General features: G+C 51.9%; 1 protein-coding gene across 3 annotated transcripts in view; it reads right to left on the reverse strand.

Annotated features, from left to right (window-relative positions):
• The window catches only part of Rab11fip5 (RAB11 family interacting protein 5), a 35,722-nt gene that overhangs the window by 7,743 nt on the left and 14,223 nt on the right, over positions 1–13,756 (reverse strand). For all 3 annotated transcript variants that reach the window (XM_047522897.1, XM_047522898.1, XM_047522899.1), the window contains exons 2-3: positions 6,745–7,178; positions 5,917–6,616 (exon numbers count right to left, since the gene is read on the reverse strand). In XM_047522897.1, the coding sequence (XP_047378853.1) occupies positions 5,917–6,616; positions 6,745–7,178 (1,134 nt within the window). The remainder of the gene's footprint in view (positions 1–5,916; positions 6,617–6,744; positions 7,179–13,756) is intronic.

Raw genomic sequence — 13,756 nt, forward strand, 5'->3', positions numbered from 1 at the left:
GACCAGGTGCCACAGCACTACTTGGGCTAGGGGACAGAAGAAAGATCCCAATATGTAACTTTATTAGGTACCACCCAAGGAGAAGGGTGTTGGGACACAGCTAACTTAATCCTCACACGGACCCCCATCTTACAGGCAGGATCCAAACCTAAACCAAGTGTTCTCTCCTCTGTCCCATGCTGAAGAGTCTACCCTTTATCAAATTTACACTTTAAAAATGTCTCCAAGTCCCTGGCAGCTCTTTCAATACTGAGAGCAAAGACACCAGCCAGCTTGGAGTGGAGAGAGAACAGAGCAAGGCCAGCCAGGGAACGTGGCTGAATAGGGCCAGCACCAAGAGAACCAAGCAGGACCTGGAATTTGGGCTCCTGAAACAAACTGGTCTGCACTGATTCCTCACAGAGGAGGTAACCATGGCACTGTCATCGGCCATGACAAGGTGACAATCGAAGAGAACTATTGGCCCCTGTCATTTCTTTGAGGGGCAACCTAACCCACCATGGAGGACAGACTCCTGCTGAGGACACCTGCTGTTGGGTATCCACAAGCCTACCCTGCCATGGTGCCCCCTTATGAAGAGTGGGAAAGTGATGGCCACAGCAACTCTATGTCTCTGGGTCCCCACACAGATCCCTGGCCACCCTGGGGGTGGGGGCAGGATGGAGCAGGGACAGGGCAGGTCCTCTTAGGAAACCCGTTCCTTAACAATAGACTTACAGTTACAAAGACACTGCAGACCACAAGTACCCCCCCACAGGCCTTCCAGAAGCACACTGCACTTCAGCCAACCTATGAGCAAAGCCAGTTCCACACTCTAAACTTAGAGCTTTTGCCTCCCCAGGATACAGACTGGAGGCTGGAAAAAATGCAGTTGAAAAGCAGACCAAACCCCAGGGTTTCCTGGAGTCTAACAGGAGCTTACAGTTAAGCCCACTGTCACATCTAGACCTTGGCAGCCTCACTGCTCTAGCAGTCTTACTCCTCATGACTGGTGTCCAGCCCCCTCTTCAAGCTCCCAAGGCCCCACTTCCAGATCTCTGCCTGCCCAGAGGGAAAACATCAGAGGGAAAACTCCACATCCATCTTCTCCACTCAATTTCTTCAGCAGGAAATGTGGGTGATGAGCCCTGAGGAGGCAGAAGCCAGGCCTCACCAGATGGTCCATGAGAAACACAGGTTGGGGGAACAGGGCATCAGTGGAAAGAGGCTGAGACACATGGAGCTTACTAGCGTCCAGAAAGGGCAGGCCCACACACAGAATTGGCCAGTTCAACCAGAGGCAAAGATGGCTCCCAGAGACAGGAGCAGGGAGGGGAGGTCAGCCTCACAGGCAGGACACAGCTAGGTCCCAGACACCTGGGTTTCTCAAAGGAATTCAGCATCCAGAGATTCTTATGACCCTGTTCTTCCCCTACAATAACTCCCCATCCAAGGCTGGATTTTCAGTCTCATTCCTACCACCTGACAGAGATGGAGGGAGGGGGACAGAAAAACTCCCATCCATTCCTACCCACCACCCCAGGCCCCCAGCACCACTCTATCTCTAAACATCGCAAGACACTGAAAGAGGGAGAACACTGGGCTCAGAGGACCAACCCTAGCAAATGTACCTTCTGTCTTCATTCCAGGCAGGCCCCAGGGCAAGGACACATGCCTGCCTTGAGGACCAAGGGGAGTGGGAGGCAATGCACCACCAGTGCATGGGGCAGGATCCCCCCTGAGCCTGCACCCCAGCAGCCCCAGCTAGGAAAAGGGCTGGGGAACTCTGGGCCACCTCTCTCCCAGTCCCCTTTGTAATGAGTGGCCAGGAGTATGAGGGCCTCATTAACATTAAGAGTGGCAAGCTCAGCTCCACACCCTGCAGCCCCAGCCTGGCCCCCCACTCACCCAGAAAGTCTCACAGGAATCTGCAAGCAGCCAGAACTGCAAGGACAGGAGCACCAGGGAAGGAGCTGAGAGGCCAGACCAGGCTCAGCAGCCTCCCCCCGCCCCCACCGTGGCTCTCCAGAGACACACATGAACCTGTTGGTATGGAATTGTCAAAGGGTTCTCCCCGGAGGACGGGGCTCCAGGCGCCAGGCGCAGCAGGCTGCCCAGAGCAAGGGGTGCCTGAGAGCATTCTGTCCATCCTGGTCTCCAAAACATGCTCCCCTTCATCTGTCCTCTCCCTGCTCCACACCAAGGGCACATTCTGAAGGGTCTCACTTTAAAACATCTCCTCCCTACCAGTCTACCTGGCACAGGTCAGAAGCACATTTCCTTGTATGGTCACCTCTGTAGGCTGTGCTCTGAGACCAGAGAAAAAATCTCTAAGTCTTGGAACCCACTGCACTGGCCACCCCCAAACAATGGGGGCAAAATATGTGCTCACTTGTCTTCTCATTTAGAGTCAAATGTTGGGGCAAGAAATCAGAAATCCCCTTTAACATGGGGGAGTAAAATGTTAGGGCATGCAGGAACTTGCCACTTAATGTGAATCACCTATTATTCACTTAGGTGAATAGAACACCTTTTTTTTTTTTCAGTGTTGGGGCTAGAACCCAGAACCTTAGGCCTGCTAAACAAGCATTCTACCACTGAGCCACACCCCCAGCCCTGCCGCTGACCTAAACACCAAACCTCCTACCACCTCTCTAGCTAGGAGCAGGTTTCACTATTAGCCACTTCATCCTTAGGCTGAGATGAGTTCTGTGTCCTTGTCCCATGCATTAGTCCCAAGGTAGCAAAAGGGGATTTGCACAGGCCTTCCACAAAGCAGTCCCCCAAGGGCCAAAGCCAGTCTCAAGACACAACCAGCCCCAGCCAATGTGCACTTCGGCCATCCCTCCTCAGACATGGCCTCTTCTGGAGATATGCCCCAGTGTCCAGGAAACCTGACCAGAAGGCTGGGCACATACTCTCCCATCATCTGTCACAATGAGTAACAGACAGAGCCCTTATAAGTAGGGAGATTACATCATTTCTTCCACACCAAAACACTGTTAATATAGTAACTATGCCAGGAAACCAGACACAAACAGGACAGAAGGCCTGACTGACTCCTAAGTGACTGGGCACACATCACAGTTATTCATTTACACCACCAGGACACAGTCAGAGATACTGTGCCCTTCCAGCAGCCACAGTACATCACAGGCCCACAGGGACCTGTTGTCCCCCACATATGGGGAGGGGCTGAGGAGAGGCAGGCAGAGGTGCCAAAGGTCACTGTAATGACTCAACTGCCTCTCTGTTGTTCCAAACTTACACCCCGACACTTTGGGAGGGGTATTTGCTTTGATTCCTTTCTGTGCTCAAAGTTCTAGGGTTAACCTGATGGGGAGGGGATGGGGAACACAAGGAAAATGAGGAATAAGCACCGAAACAATCTACTTTGGCACCAGCAGGTTTAACATGTGCACTTGAGGACAAGCACACACTAAACTGCTCAGCGCAAATGACTTACAGCAGGACCAATGAGCATTGGTGAGTCCTATGGCCCAGATGGGGGTCAGTCTGAACTACCTAACTCTCACTGTCCCTCCTCCACACAAGCAGGGGACTAGGATAACAGCCCCAGACCAACAGATAGCGTTACCTCAGAAGGGGCTTCTGGGCTCCTCGGCCTCCATTCCTTCTCTACCAATCACTGTGTTCAGCAATAGCACTGCCTGTGGACATTCTGCTTCAGGCCTCTCCGTGGGGCACTGATGCCACATGGGAGCACTAGAGGGCGCCATTGCCCTTGCTCGAAAGGAACACCCAGCAATCTACAACAGTAGCCCCAAGGGCAGAGGCACCCCAAACCCTAGGCCTATGGACAGGCTCCCCATGTCCCAGCTGCAGATCCTGCAGCTACATTCAGTTACTGCAGTTCTGGGTCTAGCCTAAAGCCTGTGGCTGCTGTAAGCTGTCCCACCTCTCCTCAGAAGCCCTAAGCAACCATTCCAAGTCCGAATCAAAAATGTTCCTTACAGGTCAGGCTTCTCCTTCCTGCAGGGTATATGAGGCAGGGTGCTGCTGCTGGGGAAGTTTCTGTCTCTCCAGGCCAGGCACTTAACCAGAACAGTACCTCCCAACCTGCCTAGATGCACCAGCCTCAGGGTCTGCCCTGTAGCTGCTACCTGAAAATGATCCCAAGGAGGACAGGGATCCCTGGGAACCCTCCAGCATGCTGGGACCAAGGCTCAAGATTCAAGTGTGAGCAGAACCTCAGCTTCCTTACATCCATCAGTGACCCAAATTCTCCAGACTCTGAAAGGTCATTAGAAGACATGGGGAAGCTAAAGGAAAATGGAGATTGGAGGTATCCCAGGATTAACAACCACCCAATATCACTCAGTGTCAGTCTCCAGGAGTCTAAGCCCAAAGCTTGAGTTCTTGCCTACAAACAATCTCACAGAGATGACCCAAGTATCCAACCTGCCCTAAAAAAGGCCCAGACACCCTACAGACAGCAGCACAGAGCCGACAGTCTGTGCCCTTCTACCCCATGCCCCCAGTTCCTCCCAGCAAATGCCCTGTCCAGATCTCTTGGCATTTCCCTGCACCACCAGATTCCTCTGGCTGTCAAAGGACCACAGGGCTCAGCCTGGGAACTTGACAAAGGCCCACCCCATTCTTCCCAAGCATCCCCTAAGCTATAGATGGCCAGTAGTCCCCGAGGCACTGGTGAGCAGGGGACAGGTAGAAGGGACAGAACCAGCTGTACTAAGCAGGGGAGGCAAAGGGCAGCATCACCCTGAGACTAATCCAGCCCCAACACCCCTGGCCTGTGACCCTCTAAAGAGGACTGCCAGCTGGCCTGGCCCCAACCCAGGAAGGCCCTGCACCTCACCCCCTCCTCCTCCTCAGGAGACTCAGAATTTCAAAGGGAAAGAGAAAAAGCAAGACTACAGTACTCCTTTCCCCTCTGCTGGATGACAGGTGTAAGGTCCTCCCTCACCCCTATCTCTTGACTCCACCTCTGGCCCAGTCTTCCCACCTGCCCCTACATCCATCCAGTGGGGAGGGCAGGTTTGCTGAGGGAATGAAACAACTGGTCTTGCCACACTGGCTACCACTGACACTGACATCTAGGCAGGTCCAGGCCCTTGGGAAGGGGGACACAAGCTTCTGTGACCTACATCTGAAACCCCTCCCTGGGTCCTGCCAGACAATGCAGCAGCGTCCCCTGGCTCAGAGCAAGGAGACCATAAAGGGGCCAGGGTGGGGGTTAGGGGGCTCTGCCCAGGGCCCAAACTGGGGGACTTAGACAATCAAAAGACAGCAACTGTAATCAGCACTTCTGACAGGGCTATACCTCAGGACCATGAAACACTAGAAAGGGCCTGAGCCCCAGAAGTCTCCAAGAATTGTGGGGGGTAGGAGTTAAGATTTCAGGGGAGCTACCATGGCCTCTTGCCTTACTAGGAAAAACTGGGAGTAAGGAGAAGGAAAAACATCAATTGTTTGACCCTATGTCTTAGTGGGAAGAGATCCCAGAGCCAGCAGGGCAGCTGAAGTCATCTGGCTTTGGCAAAGGCAGAGTGTCTGAGGGTGCGGGCCCCTGTCCCCACCCCACTACCTGCCAAGGCTTCCTCACCTTGAGGCAAGAGGGTAGGAGGTAGAGGTGAGGAAGCCAAGAATCCATTAAAGATGACCCCTCCTTGATTTTCTTCTATTTGTCCCCCTCCCTTAGGAACTGGGCATGGTAATTCGGGCAGCAGGGACGCAGACAACCTCCATCCACAGGACCCTCAGGGCACTGTGACCTTGCAACTTACCTGTGTCCATGTGCACAGAAGGAGCTTGGCTTAGGGAAGCAGGGTACCCCACTTAACCATGCAAAGCCAGCAGCCTGCCCAAGGGTCACGTTTGATCCCTGCCCCCAGTCCCAGGCAGCAAACACCTCAGCATACTCCCCAAGGAGCAAAGCTAGTCTTGCCAAGGACATACCTGGGTTTCTGAGTTGGTTCCTTGGCTTCTCTCAGGCCAAACCAGCTACTCTTGGCCTTTTCCTCCCCACTGGATGAGTGGTGGGGGGAGGTCCCCAGGGCAGGACCTCCCTTCTCCCCAACAGAGCTACGGCGTCCCAACTCGCTCCGACTTAGCCCCTGGTGGTGATGGTGGAAGAGGCCCATCCGGGGCTTCCGCTCTTCCTTCCGAGCTCCCTCCTTCTCCACCACAGCCTCAGAGGAAGCTACTATGGGTGTAGCGACCTGGACTGGCTTTCCTTCTGGAGGCCGGACCCCTTCCTCCTCTCCAGAATGACTGGCCCCAGTGGCCAATACTTTGGTCTGAGTGCCCAAGTCCTCCTGTCCAGGTGCCACCTCTGAGCTGCTGGTGCCACGGCTGCCTCTACCCCAGGAGTCATCCATGGACCGAGGTGCCTCCTCAGAGGACCGGGAAGATACACCATGCAGGGAGCTGGAGGGTGGGAATGGGCCTGAGATGGAGCTGCGGTGCCGCAAGGTGGCCTGGGGCTCCTCGTTGTAAATGTGGCTCCCATTGACACAGAGAGAAGAGCGGGAGGCAGCATCGAGGTGGCCCTGGAGGTCGAGAAGAGCCCGGGGAGGAGCCACACGCATTTGGCTGGCCTCGTCACTGTAGGTCCTCTTGTGAGACAGCAACTTGGGAGACTGTGTAGAATCCCTGCCTGAAAAGGAGACATACCTGGAGTTAGCAAGGCAGGGGAGCCTCATTTCCCAGTCCCAGGTCTTCCTCACCAGGGGGAGAGCCTGCCCTCCCTTCCCTCCCCAGGACATGTGGCCCCAGCTCCCTCACCCTCAGTAGACAGCCAGCTGCTGCGGCTGGGAGAGCGGGTAAGAAGCTCGGCACCAGGGCCCTGGTAGGCCAGGCTCCCACTAGCCGAGGATAAGGTGCTGTCTGAGCCCAGTGAGGTGTTGGACTGGGTCAGGGACGACTTGCGCAGCTTGTTTCGGAGGAAAAAGCCTTTAGCTTTCCCCATCTTTCCCAGGCTGCCCAGCTCCGGGTCCTCTAGGGCACTGCTTGGGAGGATGGCAGAGGAAGACTCCAGCTCAAACTTCTTCTTGCCCTTCATCTTATCCTTGAGCTTGCTGAAGGGGGACCGTGGCTTGTCCTTCATGGACAGATCAAACATGCTGGCACTCAAGTTGTTGCGAGTGAACTGGATGGTGACTTGGATCTCTCCACGTTCCTTCTCCTTCTTGCCCGCCTTGGAGTGCAGCTTATACCACCTATGAGAAGTGGGGGTGGGCAGAGCTCTGGTCACAGGCTCAGGGTCCCTGGCTCCCCCCAGTTCCAGGCACCTCACAGAGCCTCCCCAAGGGCTCCTACTCTGACACATCAGCCTGGGCTTCCAAGCCACACAAGAAAAGAAACTGTCCCAACTTTTCCATGGAGAGAACTATTTCCTGAGTGGGGTAAGGTCCTTGGGTGCACTTAAGCAGGGCACCTACCAGCACCTTCCCTCTGCTCAGAGAACCCATGCTGCCCCATCCCCTCTGAAACTTGGAGGCCCAGAGGGGTGAAGCTGGGTCTGGGAAGGACTGCCATATATCCACACCTCTGGGATACATAGACCTATCCACATTTCCCCCGGTTTACATCATCTCTTCTGGCCAGTCCCAGTCAAAGAACTACTCTGAGCCACCAGAAAAGAACAGCTCACTCAGAGGCCCAGGGCCAGGAACACTGGAATGCTAGTGCACACACACCCCTCACCCACGCACTGACTCACCCTGAGTCCTGCCAGGAGCACCTTGTGAGATGTAGGGGCAAATAAGAACAGCAAAAGACCTGAAGCAATGGACCCAGGGAGAGGAGGAACACTCACTTGCCAAGCCACATGGATGTCACACCTCACTCCCATTCACACCTCACAAGTAGCTCCTGAGGGAGCCAACACAACTCCAATCTACAGCTTGGAAGAGTAGGGCTGTGGTAAAATAGGAAGCAGACAGAGGAGAGGGGAGACTCCAAGCCAGGGAGACACAAAGGGAGACGCCAACACACAAGATCTTGCTGCAGAGTGAGGGAAGTCTACCCTACCGGGAAAGGTGTGTTGTGCATGGGTTGAGAACTTCTTAGAAAGTTAAACATACTCTTGCCATACAAGGAGCAATTGCATTCCTTGGTATTTATCCTACCAAGGTGAAAATCTATGCCCACAGAAAGACTACACATGATGTAATTATAACTTCTAGTTATAATTACCAAAACATGGAAGCTGCCAAGATGCCCTTCAGTAGGTGAACAGATAAACTGGTACATTCAGATAATGGAATATTATGCAATGAGAAAAAGAAATGAGCTGTTGAGGCATGAAAATAAATGGAATGATGTTTTAAATTTATTTTTTACATAGAAGAATTTTAAATGTGTAAGTAAAAGAAGCCAGTTTGAAAAGTCTACATACTTACATGATTCTACTATATGACATTCTGGAAAGGCAAAACTTCAGAGATAATAAAAAGATGAGTGGTTACCAGGGGCTTGAAGCAGGGGAGAAAGGGATGAAGAGGCAGAGCACCGGGCTTTTTAGGGCAGTGGAATAATAATGAATGCCATTATCAAGGTGAATACACGTCATTTTACATTTGTCAGACCCCACAGAATGTACACTACACAGAGTGAACCCTGAGGTACACTATAGACTCTAGGTAAAAACAATGTACTGATGTTGACCCATCATTCGTAGCAAACCTACTACACTATGTTAAGACATTAATAAGAGGAAACAATTGGAGATGGTGGAGTGTATGGGAAGGAAATAATGGAGGCTGCAGGGATGTATGAGACTCATATACTTTCTACTTATTTTTTTTGTAAACCTAAAACTGTGCTATAAAAAACTAATTTAAAAACAGAGAAAATAAAAAATAAACTAAGAAATAAGACAAGAAAGTTTTTCTGAACATCAGTGCCAGTACGAATGGTCACCAAGTATGCAGTACAATGAATAAAAATGTACCCATACCCTCAATGTCACTGAGATCCCTTTCTCCTTTCTTTTCTTTTTGATGAGGTATCACTATGTGCCCAGGCTGACTCAAACTTGAAATCCTCCTGCCTCAGCCTCCCAAACAGCTGGGAATTTAAGTGTGCACTGCTGTGACCAGCTTTCACTGTGAGATTTCTGAACACCAGGCATGAAAAGGAAATCCCAAAGGCCTCCACCAAGGAAAACAGGATCATGTACCAGGAATGAGAAGTGTCCAGTCCTTGCTAGCCACACTCTAATAGAGTGTGACTTCAAGTGCCCAACAGAAAGCTTTCCACCTGCCTTGAGTTCCAGACCCAGCCCATCAAGCATGAAGGCAAAATAAAGCCTCGCAAAGGTGGTCAGTTTGGTCATCAAAGGGCTCGAAGTCCCTTGATGCACATAAATTCCTCAGTAGCAGTATGGTGGCTATCCCTCCCTGGGATCCACCTACCGTACAGTGCCAGCTCCCTGGGATTCTGGGGGACACAGGGGGTTAAGAGGAGAGTCCTTTGTATGAAAAGTCCCTACACATCCAAATATCCAGAATTAAGTCATGGCAAGGACTTGGTAGTACTGGCAATTTTTTTAATACTTTTTTTTTTTTTTTTAAGGCTATCCCAAGGGCACTTCCAAATTGCCTCCCTTTAGAAGAGTCATTACGACTCTCACCTTGAGCTACTCTCTGTGCCCTCCTTGGGGAACACTTGATGGCCTGAGCAGAGTGAGTCTGGGCTGCTGGTTTTCCCTCCCAGCTTCTGGGAAGGCCAGGTCAGGCAAGGCAACAGTGGTGGAGCAGGAAGGGTAGAGCTCTCCATGTTCAGAGAGCGTGTGCCTCTCATGAGTCCAGATACACAGGGGCAGGCGTGTACACCAAGGCAGCCAGACTGACGGACAGCATGTGAGGATGTCTGGGATAGAAGGACAAGTGAAGGGAAAGATCCACCAGTTACACCTGCCTCTTGCCCTATCCTCTCAACCCAATGTCTGCCCTTGGCCAGACCCTTTAAATCTTTAAAGACCACATTCTAGTCACTTTCCCCAAATGTGGAATGGGCCACATTTAGCACAGGAAGACGCTGGGATGTGGAGCAAAAGAGGTTTATGGACTCCAGCCCCAATTCAACCAAGCCTCCCCTGAGTAACTGGAATCGGCAACATAGACCTCCTTTGCTGCGGCATGAAGGTCAAGGCACTCAGCCCCAGCTGGTCACATTCCACACACGCGGCTGAAACAGAGCTGGGGGGCGGGGGAGCAGTGAGGCTGCAGGGAACTATCACTTCCTACATTGGCTACTTCTGCCCTGTTTGAAATTTTTATAAGGAGCACCTACTATGAGCCACAGACAGGCCACTCTGTTCTCCCTCGCCCAGAGGTATCATCAGCCCAGGCTGAGGCTTGGGCCTCTGCCCAAGGATCCTCCACCCTACCCTGTGTGGTCACTTCCCCTTTTCCTCCTCTTTCCCTAGGAATTCGGTTTTTCCTCTGGATGCTTTTCAGGAGGGCCACGGAGGCCAGGAAGGCAAAAAGGCTTTCCTCTATTTCTGGGATTCTCCTCAGAACAGAGTGAGGCTGAGAATGGTGAAGGCCTGTCTTTGGACCCCAGACACTGTGGCTCCTCTGCCTCCCAACCGACTCACCCCTTCCCTCTGCTCACCCCTCCAGGTGGGACTGAAAGGAACCCTGCCAGGCCTCAGGCTCCCAGAGGACTTGGTCAGAGCAAAAGTGTGACCTACTCAGGCTGAGGTGGCAAGGCCACATAGCCAATAGCTCCTAGATGAGGCCCACCCCCCACCACAACTAAAGCTCCTGCTTCCTCCTTTGTAGACTGGAAAGTCACCCAACCCCACCCCCAAACCCTGCCAGGCACTGCAGCACTCAGTCCCCAGGGGATAGGGAGCTACAAACATTGCTGGCAGAGACAAGGAGCCCTGTGGGGTGGCTGGAGACTGTCTTTTCAGAGTCCCAACCCCAGCAGAGCCACGAGTAAATGAGCTCCAGGCTCCGAGCAGTTCATCCTTGAGGCTCCAGCAGGGAATGCAACAATAGCATCCTGTGCCAGTTCAGTTCTCCTCTTCCAGGAAGCTCTCAGCTGCCACCATCGTGGTCTGATCCAATCCCTCCTCCTCCTGACCTGGCCAGACATTCTGAACCCAACTCAACCAGACTGGGCAGTGCTCTGCTCCGTGACCATCCATTTCCTGGGCTCCTGGGGTGTTTCTCCCCAGCTGGACTTTGGTCCCTGTGGATATTCACTGAGTACCCCCTGGGGCACACAGCTCCAAAGTAAGGAAACAAAGCAAGACAGAAGCCATGAACTGTCAGGATCCCTCAGCAATTCACTCCTTGCTCTCTCAGAAGCCAGCCTCCAGCAGCTGCTTCCCAGGCAGTCCTGCCTTCTCCCTGACAGCCTTCCAGGACTCTGGTTCTTGATCCCTAACTCTGAGCACTGTGTCTGGCCTTCAAAGCAATTTGACAGTTCCTTTAACAAATACCACCCTCGTCCCCCAGGACTGGCCACAGGGGAGATGGGTCCTCTAGGAGAAGAAATAGCCTCTTAGAGTCAGTCCTCTCAGAAAGAGCATGTTCTAGGGACTTGGGAAGGCAAGTCATAGACTGGCACAGAGTGATACCAGTTTCCTCCTGGGTTCTACCAGAATATCCTTGAGGATAATTGGCATTTTGGCATTTCTGTTCCTCCCACGAACCCACTCCCCAGAGCCTTCTCCAGCCTGCCTGGCTGGGCCATCATAGCCCTAGGAACCACAGGGCCCAAGCTGAGGCCTGACCACTGCTCCCATTCAGGGCTGAGACCCAGCCAAAATCAATCAGGATTTAACCAAGACCCCAGTATGCAACTACTAGAAGATGGTGGCTCACAGGACAGAGCTCTTATCTTTAGAGTTCTACAGTGGGGACCCCCAATCTGCCATGCATCATGCATCAAACACATACATGCCAAAACTTACTGACCTATAAGGTCCAGGTTGGAAATCTATATTTTTAAGAGTGAGGGGTTGGGCAGGGGTTGTGGCTCAGTGGTACCGCACTCACATAGCATGTGTGAGGCACTAGGTTCAATTCTCAGCACCACATAAAAATAAATAAAGGCCTATCAGCAACTAAAAAATGTCTTTAAAAATAATCTTAAAAATAAAAAGAGCAAGAGGCTCCTCAATGCCATGTGGGAACCACAGTGGAATGGTCCCTACCTGCTCTACATCATTTCACAGGTCAGAGATCAACACTCACTCTACCTGGCTTTATCCTCAAGGATATTCTGGTAGAACCCAGGAGAAACCAGTGTCACTCTGTGGCGGTCTAAGGCTTGCCTTCCCAAGTCCCTAGAACATGCTTTTTCTGAGAGGACTGACCCTAAAAATGCCCATCTCTCCCCAGGAGGCAATTTGACAGAGAAAGATACACATGGGGAGGGCCAGGCATCATTAAGCACCTCTATAAAGAGTGCTATGAGAAACTAGGCCTCATTTCCACAAAACACTTCTGAAATAACATTCTCACCAAGACGGGGAAAGATAGTACTTCTACCCTAGTAAAATTCCCCTGCCACCCACTGTATTCTCAAAGCCCAGGTTCCCCAGCCCTTATAACATACAGCCACAAACCTCCACTGCAGGTACCAAACTGCTCCACCTGTATCCACCTACCCCATCTGGGACACCTGATTCTCCAAGACCCAGGCCACATGTGCTCAGTGAACAGCATTTTGATGAAGATGAGGATTAGCTGGGCTTCTCACGTGCCTCTGTAGCCAAGACATGATGGGCACCAACAGGAAAGGGAAAATAAGAAAATTCCTTGAACCTGAAAATGTTGTCTTCAGGAGAGACGCATCAGCACTTCTCAAACTGCAAAGGAACCACTGGGTCTTATGAAAATACAGGTTCTGATGCCCTCAAAGGGGCCTGTGAGGCTCCATTTCTGCCCAGCTCCCAGGAAGGCCCACACTGCTGCTGCCTGTGGACCACACCAAGTGGAGGGACACACACAATGGGTTAGAAAATAACCAGAGTTAATCTTATGGGGTGCTCACTATGCGCCCAACTCTGAACCTCTCTTAACCCACGGTCCAGGATACCCACAGGGTATAGGAACCACTATACCCATTTTGTAGATTAAAAAAACTAAATTGCAAGGAGGTTTTAACTTGCCTAAGGTCATACAGCTAATACTATGATTTGGATATGAGACTTCCCCTAAAAGCTGCTGTGTTGATGCAGGAATAGTCAGAGGAGAAATGATGAGGTTATGACAAATGTAACCTAATCATATCAACCTAGTTTGAGTGAACTGACTGGGTGATAACAGGTGGGATACAGCTGTGGGATGTAGGTCACTGGAAATAGGCTCTGGAAGGGTTCATCTGCCCTGAGGCCCCTTTTACCTCCCCTCTCTGCCTTCTGGCTTCCATGAGCTGAGAAGCTTTACTCCACTGCACCCTTCAGCCATTGTGTCCCTCCTCACCTTGGGCCCAGAGCAATGGAGTTGGCCATCTACGGACTGAGACCTCCAAAACTGTGAGCCAAAATAAACTTTCCCTCCTCTAAGTTGTTCTTGTCAGATATTTTGGTCACAGCAACAAAAAGTTACACAAAAGATGCCCAACTCCAAGCCCATGTCCTTAAGTTTTAAGGCTTAGCATCACTCACAAAGGTGAATGTAAATACTCCTGCCTCTGGGTGCTCTGAGAGACGGGCTGGAAAGGGCCTGGATATTCATCACAGACCCCTGAAGAGGCACAGGGATGGGTGTGAGGACCAGACCCTCCACTTCAAAAGTTGGCAAGATCCAAGTTTGTCCTATCCCCAACC

Source organism: Sciurus carolinensis, chromosome 13, assembly GCF_902686445.1.
Source record: "Sciurus carolinensis chromosome 13, mSciCar1.2, whole genome shotgun sequence".
In the NCBI taxonomy this organism is placed as follows: domain Eukaryota; kingdom Metazoa; phylum Chordata; class Mammalia; order Rodentia; family Sciuridae; genus Sciurus; species Sciurus carolinensis.